At 57.4% G+C, this 17838-nt stretch overlaps 1 protein-coding gene across 1 annotated transcript; it reads right to left on the bottom strand.

The window, feature by feature from the left end:
• Nucleotides 1–193: 193 nt before the first annotated feature.
• REA1 (AAA family ATPase midasin) lies at nt 194–17685 on the bottom strand (the record flags this gene model as incomplete). The annotated part of the gene is made up of 20 exons (XM_076676271.1): nt 194–299; nt 370–588; nt 664–2350; nt 2427–3414; nt 3481–5217; nt 5282–7324; nt 7392–7539; nt 7606–7673; nt 7738–7817; nt 7885–7996; nt 8066–8191; nt 8249–8358; nt 8419–8752; nt 8815–9147; nt 9264–11634; nt 11702–12627; nt 12698–14673; nt 14738–15351; nt 15417–17048; nt 17123–17685. The coding sequence occupies 20 exons, from the start codon at nt 17683–17685 to the stop codon at nt 194–196; spliced, it is 16173 nt and encodes a 5390-aa protein (XP_076536809.1).
• Between the last annotated feature and the right edge of the window lie 153 nt (nt 17686–17838).

Genomic DNA, 17838 nt, shown 5'->3' with positions numbered 1-17838 from the left:
CGATTGGATGAGAGTAGTCGGCAAACTTGACGCAACTCGAAGTTGCCGCTCGGCCGACGATGTCTCGTCCAAGTCCTTTCGCTCATTCTCGAGTTGCGATGGATTAATGCCGATTGGCCAGTCACACTTGCAGAACAAACACAAATACATCTACAACAAAAGAAAACATTCTAGACAGAGCTCTACAAAGCGCTTAACGATCCGAAGAGACTGCTTCAAAGAATTGGCGCAGGGTATCACTGAGAATGTCGGGGAGACCTTCAACAGTACGAAGCACAACAAAGTGCTCAAAGGGGAATCTATCACACCGGAACCCAAATCATTAGCGAATTGGTCACTCAAGCGAGAGAAAGACACTGGACGGCTTACGAATCAATGTAACGATTGAGCTTGAGGGCGAGCCGACCATCCGGTCCGGTCTCGTATTGCACAGTCTTCATCGCGAGGATCGATTGCTGGTTGACGTCTGATTCAGGTGCAGCGGTTGGAGTCGTCGTGCCAGACGCGTCGTTCGTCCGCTGGTGCAGAGAGTCGATCACGACAAAGACAAAGAGGACCTTTTGTTCAGTTGCCTGGCGGAGAAGCGCACTACATGACAGTAAAAGTTGTCAGCATTCAGCGTGTCGAGAACCGAGTCAAACAAATTCCGCTCGAGAAACTTACCGAAGGCGTTCGTGGTCTTGACAGTGACCATCCGAGATGATGATTTGGAGTTGCCACAGATCTCCGGCAGCGAGCGACGACTTGCCGGACCGAGCGGATTCCTTCGCCTGCGCGAGGTGAGCGAGAGAGCGCTCGACGAGAAGCCGAACGTCAGTCGTTCGTTGGGCGAAGGTGAACTTGTTGAGCAGGTTTGCCCCGGCATCGTCTGAAACCGGTCCGCCTTCGAAGGGGTGAAGCACGTCCATCGTTTCTCCGAAGCGACAAATCGAGACGCCTCCGACCTCGAGCCGAGTGAGAGCTCGAGTGATGAGGGCGAGCGATTGGAACGCGAGATGGACCGAATGTGAATCGGCCATCGACTTGGAATCGTCGATAGCGATCAAGACCTGGTACTCTCGCTGAGAAGGGCGAGTACGGCGAAGCCAGATCTTGTCCTTCGTGAACTCGGACGCAATGTACGGGATGATCTTCTTCATGTTGAGCCGCTTTCCGGATCGGTAGTCGCCCTTGAGACGCGTCGCAAGAGTCGGCTCGAGGATGAGCCGCAGCTGTTCCGTCAGGGCAAACGAGAGGTCGCGAGTGAGGGATTCGTAGAGACGCCAGACGCCATCGGCATTGAGGGACGAGTCGTCGCCGTTGCGCCACTGTAGCATCTGCTGTTCGACGGCGGCGTCCTCTGCCTCGTCGATCGGAGGGGCGAAAGTCGACGAGGGGAGGTCCTCCTCGACGCGTTCGAGCTCTTCCTCCATGTCGCGGTCCTCCTCGAGGGTGTCTTGATTGGCACGTACTTCAGCCGATGGAATCGCTTTCGCTTCGGACTCAGCCAAAGTCGAACCCTGAAGCTGCACGGTCGATGGAGGCTCGGGGAGAACAGGCGGTAGCTGAGCACCGCTGTCGTTCATCTCCTCGTCAGGTTGGAATCCGCCAGCTTCTTGTTCTTCGCCGATGTGCAGCTGTTCAAGTTTTTGGACTTGCTCTTCGTTGGCAGGACCGAGCGCCTGTTCGTCGGCTTCTTGCTCGTCTCCGTCCTGAACGTACTCGACGGCGCCTTCTTGCTCACTCGCGTCCGGAGCCTTGGTCTCTGCTTGCTCTGGTTCTTCGGGCTGAGCCAAGTCTCCAATGGCTTCGAGTCGTCGGCGCCAGTTCTGGAGAGCGTCACCGAGGGAACGTTGGGGTTCGGCTGGCGAGCGGTCCTGGGGCTGTGGAGCAGCAGAGGGATCTGCAGTAGGATCGGCTCCGGATCGTTGCTTCGAGGGACCACTTGCTGAAGCCGATGGGGCTGTGGCAGGAGGCGCATCGTCGGCATCTTCCATTTGATCGTCGGCGTCGTCAGCCTCACCCGCTTGGTTTGCGGGGTCGCGCTCCTGTTGAGTCGAGGCATCTGCTCGGTCCTGAGCGCCGGCCTGCTTCGAGACATCGGCCGCCGAGGATTCATCGGGTTGGGCTGCCGCAGAATCCTGCTCGCCTTCTCCTCCGTTTTCACCTTGATCGGCACCTCCGAGGGACGGGTCGTTCGAGGGATCTTCTTCCGTCGGCTTGTCTTCGTCGGCACCTTGTTGCTCGTCGAGCTCAGGGTTGCCAGCGAGCGGGTCCTCGTCTTCGAGGCCGTCGTCTTTCGAATCTCCCATTTCTTCGAGCTGATCAGGTCGCTCATCGTTTTCGCCTTCGCCGCCATCGTCAGGGTTGTCTGTCGTGCTCAGAGACAATACCATCAGCTCCGACTCGATGACCGGCAAAGCAGCTCAAAAGGATGATGTACACACCTTCGGGAAGATCGCCCATATCGTCATCCAAGTCGAGATCGTCGCCTTGGTCTTTGTCCTTGTCCTCGCCATCAAGCTGCATATCCTCAGGCAAGTCGAGGTTGTCGGCTTCGGGCATGCGCTCGTCGAGACGTTGTCCGTCTTCTTGTGCGGCTTGATCGCCCTCGGCCTCTTGCTCCTCCTCTTGACCCTCTCCCCCTTCTTCGTCTGCCTCGGCGTCACCATCTTGCTCCTCACCTTGCATCTCGTCGCCCTTCTTGCCCTCGGATTCTTCCTTCTCGGCCTCATCCTTGCTTGCATCTTCACCCTGTTCGCCCTTGGGCTGAGGCGCCGGCGCTTGGTCGTCCTTGGCGGTCATCTCCGACTCGCCCGGCTGCTGTTTCGTCTCCTGGTTGACTTCGTCCGATTTGCCTTCCTGATCCTCCGCAGGATTGTCGTCGCCCCAGAACTTCTCGTCGACTGACGAAGGGTCGAGTGGGTCGACATCGGCGACTTGCTCTTCGGGCTCGGCTTCGTCCTCATCCTCGTCGTCGCTGTCGCCATCCTCTTTCTCGTCTTTCTCGCCATCTCCTCGGTCCTCCATCTCACCTTCGAAATCTCCTTGCATCTCTACGGCATCATCGTCACCCTCCTCCTCGTTCTTGTCTTCGGGTTTCTTCTCTTGCGGAACGTCGCTCTCGAGCCCTTCGAGCTGAGACTCGTCTTCGATCTCGTTCGAGACGTTCTTGGCACCGGTACCCTCCGCCATTCCAGTGCCCTCGGTTGTTTTGCCGTCGGTTTCGGCATCTCCGCCGCCTTTGCCGTCGTCTTCTGCAGGTCGGCAGAAACCTTCGGTGGCGAGATCCTTGAGGATTGATGCGAGAACATGGTTCAACTTGAGGGAAGACTTGTGCCAGTCGGCGTAGGCTGAGAGGTTGCGTGACAGCAGCTCGGAGTAGAGGCGCAAGAAGGGCGCGATTCGGCCGAGTAGAGCATTGACCGAAGGAACCTGGCAGAATGCGCGATTGTCAGGTTCAATATGAGGCTGAAACGGCAGGAACAGGTTGCGGCTTACTTGATCTGGGGCAAGGAGCGCTCGTTGTGCGTTGAGAGCAAAGCTTTCGACCTGCTCGCTCATTTCGGAGAAGCGGAGCGTCGAGAGTGCGTTGCGGTACTTGCGGCCCGCAGTCAGTACTCCGCCATCTGCGAGGTCTTCGCCGTCGTCGGAGACACGCGTCTCCTCGTTGCCAATTTTGAGGACCTCTTGCGCGATGACGAGGATCGAGCTGACGAGGTTGTCATGACCCGCTTGGACGGACTCCAGGTCTGCTCCGACAGCCGCTTCCTGCGAGGGCAGTCCAGAAATCGACGAAAGGAAACGCAGGAGCGGCTCGCGAAGGTAGACGAGCGTGGGCGCGATGGAAAGTGAGGAAAGCGATGCGACAGTGGCGATGAGATGCTCGCGAGAACCGGAGACCAGCGCAAGCTCCTCTTCGGTCGCGAGAAGAGGGTCGCAATCTCCCATGGAAGCGATGGCGTCATTGAGACGGTCTTGATCGCGAGAAAGGGTCGAAATCGACTCGTTGACGACAGCCGACAGATTTGAAGCGTCTGCAGGCGCGTCGGAGGCTGATCTATAGCGAGAAAGTTCGTCACGAGATTCGTTCAGGGCTTCGACAGCTTGCGAGACGGCTTTGAGAGCGTCCTGAGCGAGTGGCAGCACCGTTACCGGTTGCTGGCAAATCTGAGAACTGCTGATCGACTCGATGCGGGTGATCACTCGATCAAGGCGAACTTGCTTCGCCGTGGCTCCAATGAGTTCGATGCGCTGATCAAAGGTCAAAGCGAGACCGGTTTGAATGTGGCCGAGAGCTCGCTGGATGTCAGGCGTACGGACGTCGGCATTGTGCGAAGCCGGGTACGTCCTGAGTGTGGGCAACTCGGAGAGAAGCCGATAGTGGTAGGCGTCGGCTCGTCGGAGGCGAACAGCCACATCTCCGGGCAGGGCTAAACTGTCGAGCGCGAGGAGAGGTTGAGAGGAGACGAGCGAATAGACCTGACCGGCGTCTTCAAGGCGTGCGACCGTCTTCGGTGAAGGCGAGGGGGAGACACCGACTCGCTTGAGCTCATTGAGGAGATCTCGCCATGCGCGGCGCTTGCGCTCGATCAAATTTTTGACTCGTTGTTCGCGACCTTCTTCCTCTCCGAGCGGCTCGTCTCGTAGACTTTTCGCCGTGCTGATGATCTCTCCCGAAAAGTCCTCGAGGAGCTTGGCAGCGTCGAGACCAACGATCGCGCCGAGTTTGCCAGATGCAAGCGATTGCAAGCGCTTGTAGGTCTGATCAAGCTGAGCCAAGTGGACTTTGGAGGACGGCGTGAGTCCAGTCGGGAGAGCTGGGAAGTCAACATCGGTGGGGATGGCCATGATGGCCGAGACACTACAGCAAGCAAAACGGTCAAGGACGTTCTCGCGCGTGACAACAGGTTCGATGACTAACCTGGCAGAGCCGCTCTGTTCGGCATCCGGAGGCGTAAAGAAATCGCTCGCGGGCTTCTGAAGCACCGCGCGCAGTTTCCGAACGCTCTTGTAAAGCTGATGGTGCGAGCGAACGGCACTCGCGCGAAGAGCATAGACATTGATGTCCTTCCAACTCGCGAGCTTGATCAAGTTTTGTACGTCTTTCTCGATCTTGTTGCGTTCGGTTGTCAGGAAAGAGGTAATTTTGGCGGAGAATTGCGAGTAGAACGCGTGGACGTTGAGCAAGATTCGCGAGACCTTGCGCAGAGAGGCGGCTCCGATGGCCCCGAAACCCTTGAAAGTGCGTTGCCATCAGTAACTTTCTGGCGACAAGTGAGGGGAAGCGGGTTGTGCTCACCTCGGACGAATCTCCAGCGGTTCCAAGTTCTAGCGCGTATCGACCGAACGATGCAACAAGATTCAACCGCGCGCTAAATTGTCCGATCGAGCAAGACTGGAAGAACGAGTCAAGGAGCTTGACGAGTTCGCTCCAGTACAGAGTCTCGGTTTCCTCCTTCGGTTCTTTCTCTCCCGACGGAGCCTCTTCGAGACCGGGTGCGCTGCGAATTGTGGTCTCGTAGAAGCGGAACCACCAGTTGGCGACGGGTTCCTCGAACTTGTCCTCGACGGCGTGCAGAAGTCGACTCCAGCACGTCAGCTCGAATCGGCGCCATTCGACAATCTGCGAGATGATCGAGCTGCGATCCGTCGCGATCGAGTGCTCGCGATCCGCATACTTTTCCCAATCCTCCGTCTGCTGGAGCAGTTGCTCGAGCGCGGTCAGGATCTGGGCGATAGGCGAGGTTGAGGAGAAGGCGAGAATGGCGTTGCAGCGGTCACGAAGGCCGTGGAGAACCATCTGATCGGGCCAGATCGCGATCAAGTCGGACAAGCGAGATACGAGAGCCAGCAAGATTGGGACTGCCTTTGCCGTCTCTTTCGGGTTCGACTCGGTGTAGAAATCGTGATGCGGTGCTTCGATACCTTGGGGAGGATCGACCGCGCGTGCCAGTTCGACCAGGGTATGGACACGGTAGACGGCGCTATCGCGATCGAGAGTCTCATCGAGACCAGTGTAAAGCTTCGGAACCAGGGTGTTGATGGCCGAAGTGCGCAGCTGCTCGAAGAGGTCCGATTGCGCCGTGGATGCGTGCGCCTTGCCGAATAGTGCGCTGTGAATCTTATACAAGACGAGTTCGTCTTGTGCTTGAATGAATCGCGGAGTCTTCGCGGTAGCAGGGTTTTCGGTGGCGGCGGCGCTGCCGTGGTCGCCTCCTTGATTCGCCTCCTCGTAGCTCGGGAAGAGCTTTGCGAACTCCTGAGCTTCGAGCTCCTCGTCGGTCGCGACTTGCTGCATGTCGACTTTGGCCTTGTAGAGAGAGGCAGCTTCTTCAGCCTCCTCTTCAGCGTGCCTTCGATCAGTCGACCACAGATGATGCAAGCGCTCGTACAACTGCGTTAGTCGGAGAGAAGAACCAATGCTCCAATTGGTCTTGGTTGAGTGACGAGTCGAAAACGCAGCGAGCTGGAGGAGCGTTGCCTGAGTAGGATGTTGAGGGGCTTCTCCTGCTTTGATGCTGAGAGGCAACTCGGCATTTGCAACATTGTTCGACTCTGCAACGATGGGAAAGCTCGTGAGGTTCGTCAAGAGCGCACGGAACGGCTCATGAGCGTTGGGAGTCGCTTTGGTTTGGGCCGTATGAGCGAGCAGAGCGAATCCGATCTTGAGGGTACACAGAGCGAGGCGGATAGGCGCAACGATATCGAGGATTTCAGCGTAGGCGTGCTCGATCCGACGAAGGAGTGTGTCGACAGATCTCTGAAGGTTCGCTTCGCGACTGGCGGCAGTCGGAGACCAGGGTCGCTCGAGCTCGTCAACGAGGCTGTCGAGCTGGTGGTCGCTGACAATCTGATCCCGGAACGACCTGAGTTCGGCAAAGAGCGCCGAGAGGAGGGCGGGATTGCCTTCACGAGTAACGGGGGCGACACCGGCTTGATCGAGCAGGCGCTGAAGTTCGCTGACCTCCTTCGCCACGCGCTCAATCTTTGCGTTGGATCCATTGCCAATCAGCGCCACCTGGTCTGCTTGCACCGTTGCGAGGATGGCTGCCATGGATGAGAGCTGGCGACCAATGAAGTTGGCGTGGGCACGCAACGCGACAGCGGGATCGATCGGAAGATTGGGCACGTAGAGCTGCCAAAGGAAGCGAGAAAAGGCTACGAATCCTCCTGCGATTGACGGTAGGGAAGCCGCCGGCGAGTCAATCGTAACGATCTGCTTTGACAGGTATCGTTCGGCGGCCTCTGCCAGGGGCGTAGAAGGCCGGGCAGCGATAGCCTGTGCTAAGTCTTGCGCTTGGCCGAGGGAAGCTTCCCGCTCATCGTCGCTGTTGCACACGACCTGTGCAGTGCCGGAGAGCGAGTCAGGCCTGGAAAGTAGCTTAAGAACCATTCGCGATTACACTCACGAGACTGATCAAGGCAAGGAGCGCCACCCGGAGGTTTTCCACTCGAGAGCTTCGATCTGTCGCGGCGACACTGAGCTGGAGGTTGGCGGCGTCGGCGAGGGCCTTTGATTGCTTGACGAGATTGACGAGCGTGGGAGTCTCGGAAAGACTGGTAAGGCACGACACGTATCAGTACAAGCTCAATCGACAATGTACTTTAGTCGGAGCGCTTTACCGAAGATCAATGACCTTTCTCAGCAAAACGGGCCGAGCGAGGTCGGCTGACGACACAGTCTCGTCGAGCTGCAGTTTGATAGCAATGGCTTCAGCATCTAGGCAAATTTCGTTGGCGGCGAGAAAAGCGTACCTTGATATGGGCGAGAGCCAGATGCTCCGTCCAGCTCGAGAAGGTCGCAAAGACGACGGAAGGTTTGACAGCGTCGAGCACTGTTGAGTAAGATCGTTGGGATCAATTGTCTGCGTTGTTTGGAGTCCGCCGGATGTCTCTGCTCACCTTTCGATGCTGTACCAGGCCAAGACGCAAGCTGGTGTACGGGAACCATGTCGGTGAACGGAATTGCGGATGCTTGACGAGCGATCTTGACGAGCGTGTCGGCCGCAAGGGTCTAGTGACGAAGTAAACGAAGATCAGTTTACTCTGCTTGATTTGGACGACGGCTTGCAACAAAGCGCACAGATGATCCGCGCGATAACGCTGTCGCAACGGTTGCAAGTTCGGCAACGAGCAGGGCAGTCGAATTTGACGCATCTGTGAGGGCGAAGACTTCGTCGCGCTTGTCGGTTGGAGCAGCCGGGAGGCGCTGTAGAGCAGAGAAAGGTCAGCGCAGGAAACGTGGACTGATAAAGGGCAGACTCACGGCCAAAAGCTGATCAATCAGCTGGGTCGCCTCTAATTCTAGTCTGTCGTTCTGAACGGTTTGAGGGGCCCCGAGGACGACACCAATCTCCAAGAACAAATTCGCGAGATCTAGAATTGCGGGGAGTCAGTGTAGTCCTATGCCGGAATGTCTCTCGCTTGATCACGCACCTTTGGACCACGTCTGGTCGCGGTTTAAACCGCGCTTGCGCAGCTCAGTGTATGCAGCTGAGAGGCTTCCGTTTGCCGGCTTGTATGGCAGAGTAGCCTTCCAGATAGCCGACATGGCTTTACCGCTCGAGAGTGTGAGCGAGCTGCGCAGCGGCGCGAGCTGATCGGCCGCGTCGTGCGTAAGCATCTTGAGCGTTTCCGGAACTTGCGCGAGAGCGTGCGAAACCCAGTCGACGACATGGTGAACAGTCGAAACATCGAGCTCCCGAGTCTGAGATACGCTCTCGAGTTCGAGCGCGAGCGAACCGATGGTTTTGAGAGACAATGAGAGCGCCTGCAAACGAGACTGTTAGCGGACATTCGGCTGAATCGGTCGCTAAGCTGGAATAGACTCACTTCGCGATCCTCGGGAGTAAGGGATCCAAGCTCAGATTCGGCGAGCTTGCTGACGAGCTGGCCGAGACTGGAGAAGAGAGGGAAGAGGGCTGCGAGGTTCGATTCGTCTTCTTCCAACTTGAACTTGTCCTGGCTAGCAAGGATCGACTTGTCCCAAACGGTGAGCGAGCGTGATGCCTTCGACGCCGAGCGCCGGCTCTGATCAGGTCGCGAAGAGGGGGCAAGCAGGAGGGCTGCTACCGCTTCAAGCGTGGCAGAGATCGTGTTGTAGAGCGGAGCACGAGCATTGCTCTCGAGAGCCACGTCAAGGGGCAGAAGGGAAGAATCGATAGGCTGCATTGCAAGGCAAGAGGGAAGAGGTACACAAAAAAAGTCTCAGTTTGTTATTCCGACAATGTCTAAGGGAGGAAAGAAGAAAGAAACGCAGAGAGAAGAGATCAGTGACGGACCTGGAGAGCGAAGAGATTGAATGGCACTTCCCGCATTGTGGCGCTTTCCCGCTTCTTCGAGACGAGGCTGCCGACGAGCGAGTGATGTTCGAGTTGTCGAAGAGCGTATTCGAAGCTGGTGGCGGCACTTTCGATCAGAGTGAACGTCCGCAGTGCTCGAAGAGCGACTGGGTACTGCGCAGGAGAGAGAGTCGACACAAGCTGTTGAGCAACTGCAGAGTCATCGTGGCGTTGCTCCCCGTCAGTAAATTGCAGCGAGAGGTCGGCGAGTCGGGCGATCGTCGAGAAAGTCGGCTCGCGATATTCGTCGACGGCGAAGAAGCTGGAGGCGGTAGAAGCTACAGAACTCGGAGTTGCAGATGTCGGGGTCGCAGGTAAAATAGCGATTTCGATACCTCGGTTTCGCATCGCTCGCGACAGTTCACCGTTGCGCGGGTCAAGAGTCATGACGAGTCGGAATGCCGGATGAGGCGCGATGATCTGAATTTCGCCGTTGACTGGCCCTCGTTCAGCGAGCTGCAACCGTCCGCTAGTTTCGAACAGCGAGTTCAGCCGATCGAGAACCGACGGGCTGCACAAGTTGGCGTCCTCGATGAGAAGCCAGTCACCGTTCTTCATTGCTCGGACGAGAGGACCATCGATCCACTCGAATCGAGCAGCGGCGGATGTCGAGTTGGCTGTCTCGACGGCAGCTTCGATGCGTTGCGCGAGCTGCTCCTTCGATGCCGCATCGGTTCCAGTCGAGATGTCGAGCGCGTGTTTGATTGTAGAGGCGATCTCGGGCACAGTGAGTCCAGATTGACCTGCATTCAGGACAACCTGCAGCTTGTGCAGATCGTGAACGGCGAGGTGAATGTCGTCAGTTGAAGGCGAGGCCAGTTGAGCGGCAGTCGAAGTGAGCAACAGGTCAAGAGCATCGTCCAAGACGTCGGAAATCTCGCGCAGTCGATCGGCCTGCTCGAAGCTGCCAAGGAGCTCGAGCGTGTCGACTTCGGCATTCATCGAGAACTCGCGCAGTCTGCGACCTGCCAAAGCCGAGACTTGGCGCACGAGCGAGGACTTGCCTCCGCCTCGTGCCCCGGTCAGGATGGCAAGCCATCCCATATCGAGACACTTGACGAGCGCTTCGAGCGGTTGGAAAGATCGCTGAAGGAGCGAGGGCGAGGTCGAAGGCCGCCCGTTCGAGATCGTCGCATCTGAACGTGACAGGAGAGAGTGACCGATCGAGGCGAAGCGAGGAGTGAACGAGGGATAAGGTCGCTCGAGAGGGTTGACCGATTCCCCGAATGCCTCGGCGAAAAGTTGCGCGACTCTGGTTCGGTCCGAAAGATTGCGGAAGCGTTGAAGGTACAGCAAGCCAAAGTATTCGATGGCTTCGCCACGCCGAGCATCGAGTCCGGACGAGGAGCGGATCAGGGAGAGCCAGCGGAGGACATCACGCAGATTGAACTCCCACGGTGCACCTTCCATTCCGAACGAACGAGCCTCCATCGTCAGCTGGTGCACTCGAGTGTTGAAGGCGATCATCTTGCGGAGAATTTCCTCATCGATGTCGGGATAGAGAGCGGCAGCGATCGCGTTGAGGTCGACGCTGTCGAGCTCTTCCATGTGCACGACGCTGAAGCGATCAAGGAAGGAGCGAGGAAGACCTTTGCGCCCTCCTCCCTGTCCGAGCGGGTTCTGAGCCGCGAAGATGCGGAATTCGGGGTGACGTGTGAAGGTGCGATCGAGCTCGGGGATGTAGACTTGTCCACGGTGGTCGAGGCACGAGTTGAGACCTTCGAGGACCGATTGTGAAGCGAGGTTCATCTCGTCGAGCAGAACCCAATCTCCGTTCTGCATCGCGGCGAGGAAAGGAGCGTCCTTCCAAGCGAATTCGCCGCTCTTGCCACCTTCGACCGGGAGATCGCTGCCGAGGAGGTCCATCAAATCGGTTTGATCGGACAGGTTGATTCGAACGAGATGGTGACCCGTAGCAGCAGAGATTGCCGTCACAAGAGACGTTTTACCGACACCTGGGGAGCCCTCGAGCAAGACCGGTTTCGCGAGTTGAAGAGCGCGGAGGAGTCGCATAGCATTGAGACGGGTTGTCGGGGCAAGAAGGGTGTAGTCGACCTTGGCAGGAGGCAATTGACCCTTAGATACTCCGAACGGTCCAATCGAGAAGATGCCGTTTTCATCTTGAACATCGAGCGGCAGGTTCTCTGGTGCCATCGTCGCCGGGACAGCTTGTTCAAGGTATCGCCAGCACGACGTTCGTAGTCGTTCCAATCCGTCTTTCGACAGACTGGACGTCGCAGGCAGGGCTCCGAGCCCGTCGACCACTGTCATGAGCGCTCCCTGGCAGAATGCGTCGGCAAGATCAAGCGAGCTGCGCCAAAGGGAAACAGATGTCAGAAGACTGAACCTCACGCAGGTGGCAGAAACGAAGAACTGACGTTGATTTCGTGATGGCGGCATTGAGGAAGTCGACCCAGCCGAGAATGTCCCGCAAGCCGATTCCGAGTCCTTCTGTCTGACCGATCTGGCCTGCGAACCATTTCGCAAAGTCGAGGATCTTCGGACCGAACGGCTCGAGCTGCTGAGGATTCTTCCAGCGCTTGCCGACGATGTGAAGGAGATCATCGACGTCGTCAACCGCTGGGACCCAAATCTCGGTGAAACGATTGCGCAACGCAGGCGAGAGTTCCTTCTTTCCGAAATCACCTCCTGGGTTCATCGTCGCGAGGATTTGGAATCCAGCTTCACCAGTGATCTGGATGTCCGAGAGATCCTTGCCACCTTTCTCGGCAAGGACGAGGGTGCGGGAAGGCTCGAGTACCGAGTTGAGACGTTCTAGAACCGAGTCGTCCGCGAGCGAGATCTCATCAAGCAGGATCAGGTCGCCGCCTTGCATCGCTTGAACGAGAGGTCCATCGTGCCATTCGAAGAGCGCTGTCGTCGCACGCATCCGGTCTGCGAGATCCTTAGCCTTGCGCTGTATCCGCACGTCGACTTCTTCGCCTGCATTGATGAGTTGGGCTTCAACGGAAACGAGGATGTTTTCGAAGTCTTGCTCGACGTTGATCGTTTTATGGGCTTTCGTGGCGAGGTCGACAGCTTCTTTCGTCAGAGAGGCCTGGAGGGAAGCTCGGTTGCGGAGAGGACGCTGTCCACCAAGGAGATCGGCGGTCTCGGTGTTTTGGTGACAGCCAACGATGTGCAATTGACGGCCGAGCGCGAGCGCGAGCGACTGACACACAGACGTTTTGCCTGAGCCCGTCTCTCCTACGAGCAGGACAGGTTCGTTGCGGTGAAGGGATGCAGCGATGAGGAAGTAGAGTCGTCGCATAGCATTCGTCCAAACGAGTTCGGCGTTTTGAGGCTGAAGATGGACGAGTCGATGCGTCAGTGACGGCCGTACAAGTGTGCAGAGGAAATGAGAGAAGGCTTACAGGAACAGGCAAACCGATTTCTGGTAGCCTTGCAAAATCGTACAGATTCTTGTCATCGATCTTGACCTTGAGTACCTCCTCGAGCACTTCTTTGACGACTTGCTTGTCATCGGCGCGTCGCGCTCGCTCGGCCAACAGCATGTAACCGTCTTCGGCAAGTTGCTGAACATGCTCCACCGGCCCTCGATTGCCCCATCGGAAAAGATCACGAAGAGTCGCAAAGGCTTGCTTTTGCTCAAAGACACGGCCAGCCTGACGGCGGCGTTGTAGTTCGAGGAAGACGTTGACAGTCCGTTCCGCATGAGAAGGCGCAATGCGACAGCGGCGCTCGAGAATCGTCTTGAGTTCCTCCTTGGGCACATCACCAAAGTGCATCTCGAGGAAACGGTTGCGGAAAGCGCGCGAGAGCACTTTACGACCTCCGTAGAGACCTGGAGGATTCTGTGTCGCGAAGAGCATGAAATGCGGATGCGGTCGAACGACTTCGCCAGTTTCCGGGATGAGCAATTCGCGATTGTCGTCGAGTAGTCGATTGAGAGCTTCGAGAACATCGGTCGGGGCCAAGTTGAGCTCATCGAGCACGATCCAATCACCACGTCGAAGCGCGCGAACGAGCACTCCCTCTTGGAAGACGAGCTTGCCCGAGTGAGGATCCGAGACGTAGGTGCCGACGTATTCTTGGATGTCGGTATGCTCGTGGTTGTTGATACGCACAAAGCGGTGACCGGTTCGCTTGGCAAGGTACTCGACGACACTAGTCTTACCGGCCGAAGTCGGTCCTTGAATGAGGACCGGGACCTTGCGCGTGAGGACGGCACGGGCAAGATCACACACTTTCGACTGGACTGATGGAGTGAGGATGTAATCTTCGGGAGTTTCCGGTTCCTCCGGGCCGAGCGCGAGCCAGTAGTGGTGCACGCGAATCGCATCTTCGAGGTCGGCGGGTTTCGTCGGGACCTTTTCCATCAGGGAACGGGGGTTCTTCGCCGGTTGGACAATGTGACGATCGATGAGGACTTTGACGACCTCTTGCGACTTTGGGTCGAGCAGCATGGTGAATGCCATGACGAAACCTTCGTAAAGAGAGCGGCGCAGTCCGAAAGTTGGGGCGAACTCGGCGGCGAAAGAGAGGGCTCGAGCGAGCGTTCGCATCGAGAAGTGAGGTGGGAGGTTCTGTCCGTCGGCGAGTTGTGCTCGGAGTGCGAGTGACTTGACCGACGAGTACAATTCTGCGACGTCGGCAATGACTTGACGCTCAGAGACTGCAACCCTTCCGATGTAACCTTCCACGATAGTTCGGAGAGCGTCTCGATCCTCATCCGGTGGTGGCACCCACAGTTCGGTAAACTTGGAGCGCAGGCCAGCTGGGAGATCCCGTTTGCCGACATCGGTAGCCGGGTTCATGCAAGCGAAAAGTCGGAAGTCTCGATGACGAGGGATCGGTTCCAGATCACCTTGCTCGGTCAGGACGAGGGACGAGTCGGGAGCTTGAAGAAGTGTCGAGAGGGATTCGAGAGTTTCGGCAGAGGCGAGATTGACCTCGTCGAGCAAGACCCAGTCTCCGCTTCGAATCGCTTTTGCGAGGGGACCTTCGACAAACGAGAAGACGAATTTGGCTTTGCCTTTGCCTCCGGCTTGACCAGCAGGTTGAGCATGTCGAGCGTCGAAATCGGCGATGAGCGTGAGGTAGTGTTTCCACCGCTGCACCAGCGCAGCAGTCGAGGCCTCGAGTTTGCGCTTCTTGCGGGGCGCATCTTGTGCGGTGGTCGACGCGGTATCAGCTTGGTTCACATCGTCGAATCCACCGAGGCGGTCACTGGCCATCCTCGCAGCTTCGCGCCACAATCCGACAAGTCGCGAGTATCGCTTCTTCGCGAACGCCTTCTTGACAGCCGCGACAAATTCGGCATTCCTCGAGAGGGAGAAGGTTTGACCAAACAAGTCGACAAAGACGTTGACGAGCTCGGAAGCGGTTCCTGGGAAGGCATCGCATCAGTCTGGGCTGTTTGAGAGAGACAGAAATGGAATGATCAGACTCACGCCTTGCTTCTTCGGCTTCATCAATCGGCCTGAATCCTCCAACGAGATCACCACTCTCCGTCTGATTGCTCAAGTTGATCGCGGTCAACCTTCGGCCCATCATCTCCGCGAGGTATCCAACCGCAGCGGTCTTTCCCGTTCCCGTCTCACCGACCATCAGGACCGGTTCCGCTAGAGAGAGACACGCGGCGAGTTTCTCGAGCACGTTCAAGGAGGGCTTCGTCAACGCGTACGGTCTCGATGCGGTCTTTGACGACGTCGAGGCGACTGGCGCGTAGGGTAGCGCCACACGACCAATCTTGACGTTCTGTTGCGCGCTCGATGTCGAGGATGGCAGTCGACCAGAAGACGTGTCGATAGTCGGCATGACGAGATCGGGCACTCGTCGCCGGAGCGCCCATTCCATCCGTTCGTCGCTCAAACTGAGCGCATCGGCCAAAGTTCGTGAAATGAGCGAGTACCGGTCCGATGGGGTCGGTTGAGGTGGCAGCGCGAGGGAACCGAGGAAGACGTCGCGCGACTCGATGAATACTTCCTCCTGCAAGGTCGGGTTCGATGCGAGGGATGGCAAAGACATCGAAGGTGGCAGCAATGCCGAAATGCGTCGGCACCAACTGTAGATGAGAGCCGAACGTCAGTATATCGTTCATATTGAATCAAGCATGCAGAAGAGACTGACCGCAGGAGATCTCGCACACCGACATCTCGCTTGCTCCCTCCAACTTCCTTCGTGCCAGTCTGTCTCAGACTGACTTCCCTGACCCTTTCCCAGGCTCCAACGAGCGTTTCCCGGAGACCTCCAACGCGTTCGAGCTCCGGATACCGGCCCTTGACGATCTGACCGACTTCCTCATTCGACAAGGGAGCGAGGACGACCTCCTCGAAAAAGTGCGAAGCGAAGAAACTCGAAGGCGGGGCAATGACCTGATCTTCGACGGTTGCGATCGATGAGATGGGGACCGATCTCGTCGCGAACAGCATGAACCCTTCTCGTGCTTTGACCCATTTGCCGTCTCCGAGCCTGACTCCAACTCCCCCATCCTGTTCCTCGGCACCGATGCCACCTCGGGAGAGTCCTTTCTGCGTCGCGTACATCCTCTCGGCAACAATCTTGATGACACTCAACAGCTCGGGTGCGGCTTGGTCAATGTTGAGCAGGAGCGTCCACCGTCCCTGCCGAAGTGCGCGGGTGAGAGGGCCCTCGACGAACGTGAACTCGCCGGCGCCCGCGGTCGAGGAGGACGCAGAGGACGACGAAGGGGCTGACGAGAGTGAGCCCAAGAGCGATTTCGAATCGAGAGAGCGGTCAGCCAAGTTGATAATGACGAGGCCGCGTTTCTTTGCTGCCGTCGTCTTGTTTTGAATCGAAGTCGAGGTGGGCGAGGCGTGAACGAGGTTCCACAGGTGCGTAATGACGGATTGTTTTCCGGAGGATGGCGAGCCCGTGACGAGAGTCGGCTTGCGAGATTCAAGTCGACGGGCGAGAGAACGCAAGAGGTCCGAGTGCGAAGGAGTGCAAATGAAAGGTTCGGGTTCTTGCGTTGTCGTTGTCGAGGGAAAGGTCGCCTCGGTCGCCGAGACTGATGCGACGGCTTGCTGACTGGTGGGTGCGGGCAGAGAGGGGACTAGACCTTCTCGGAATGCGAGAACTCCTTCAACAACGACGACGGTCTTGCTGAACTCGTTCGATTCGAGCCGTCCAATCGAGTTTTGGCCCCTTTCCTCCTCCAAGTTCTCCTGCAAGAATGCGAGATCCTCCTGCTTTGTCTGGATCTCTCTTTTCCGAACGTCCTCCACCAAAGGCAAGATCCACGGATCGACGCCCTTTTCGAGGACGGTGACTTCGAGCCCGCCCTCGATAAGTCTCGCTTCTCCAACGAGTTCCTGACCAAAAGTTCCAGCTGGCAGGAAATCTTCTTCTCCTTGATCCGGTCCGAGTGAGCTGGTGTACTCTTCCTCGAGTTCGGAAGGGTACCGGGGCATTGGCGCAATCTCGTCCACTTCGGTCGAATGCTTGCGCTGCAAGACCCATTGGGCTTTGAGATCTTCGCCCTGTCCAGCATATAATCCCAACCAGGCCCGTACGCATCTCCACGCGAGGAGTCGAATCGCTCGGATCGAGTGAGCTTTCATGAGGTTCTCGAGAGATTGAGGGAGTGGCCAAGAGGCGATCGCGGGCAAAGTTGGAATCTGGTGAAGGGCTGAGTGCATAGTGAGGAGTGCTCGTGCAAGAATCGAGGGATCTGCGTTGAAGTCGGGGAGGAGGGGGCCTTGCTCGAGGAGAGGGTGGCGCAACAACAAGCGGAGAAACCTACAATTGAAAATGCCAAAGCTAACCGTTAGCTCCTCGCGTACGGGGTATCGAAAAAGATCCTAGCAACTCACGGAGTGATCTCATCTTGCATAAGGGGTAAAGCGGTTACGAGTGCCGTCCAGACTTTGTCGACTGCGTCTTTCTCGCCGGCGGCTTGTTCAACTCCGGCTTGACCTTCTCGCCACCGCCCTTCGTGATCGAGTCCTAGTAGATCGAACCAGTTGCCGACGATCGCAATCGCAATGGGTCGGTACAGGGCGAGGATGTCGAGCGTAAGCGCTGGAGACAGGGCCAACCGCGACAGGGTGGCCAAGAGTGAGGATCGCAGGCGAGGGCTTGGGGAGGATGTCGTGACAGTGAAGGGCAGGTCCTGCGGGAGGTCGGCTGCGGGGGTTGCTGACAATAACAGGACGAGGTCGTCTTGCGCGATCAAGGGAAGTCGCGTAGTGTGGGATGCGAGTCCTCGACGAAAGAGCGACTCTCTCGGTGCAGTGATAGTTGTCGTCGCCGTGAGCAGTCCGACGAGCTCGAGTAGGAGTCGGGTCGAGTGGGACAGATCGAGGTCCAACGCAGTCGCTGGACGCTTCGGCTGTACCGGCACCGGCACCGGCACGGGGGGAGCATCGACCTCCATGGTCTCGAGATTGACGCGGCGTGTGATGCCTCTATCGGTGTGCGAGGACTTGTGATTCGAGAGAGAGGAGGGGAAGACGCGAGAGACTTTTTTTCTGATCTTCATTCGGGAAGATTTTCATCAAAGTCTCGACGTCGGCTGCCATCTGACACA

The sequence above is a fragment of the Sporobolomyces koalae genome (assembly GCF_050403365.1).
Source record: "Sporobolomyces koalae JCM15063 DNA, S_koalae_JCM15063T_v1_ctg3, whole genome shotgun sequence".
Lineage (NCBI taxonomy): Eukaryota > Fungi > Basidiomycota > Microbotryomycetes > Sporidiobolales > Sporidiobolaceae > Sporobolomyces > Sporobolomyces koalae.
Note: the sequence above shows the minus strand (reverse complement) of the source record. Positions and strands in the feature narration are given on the sequence as shown.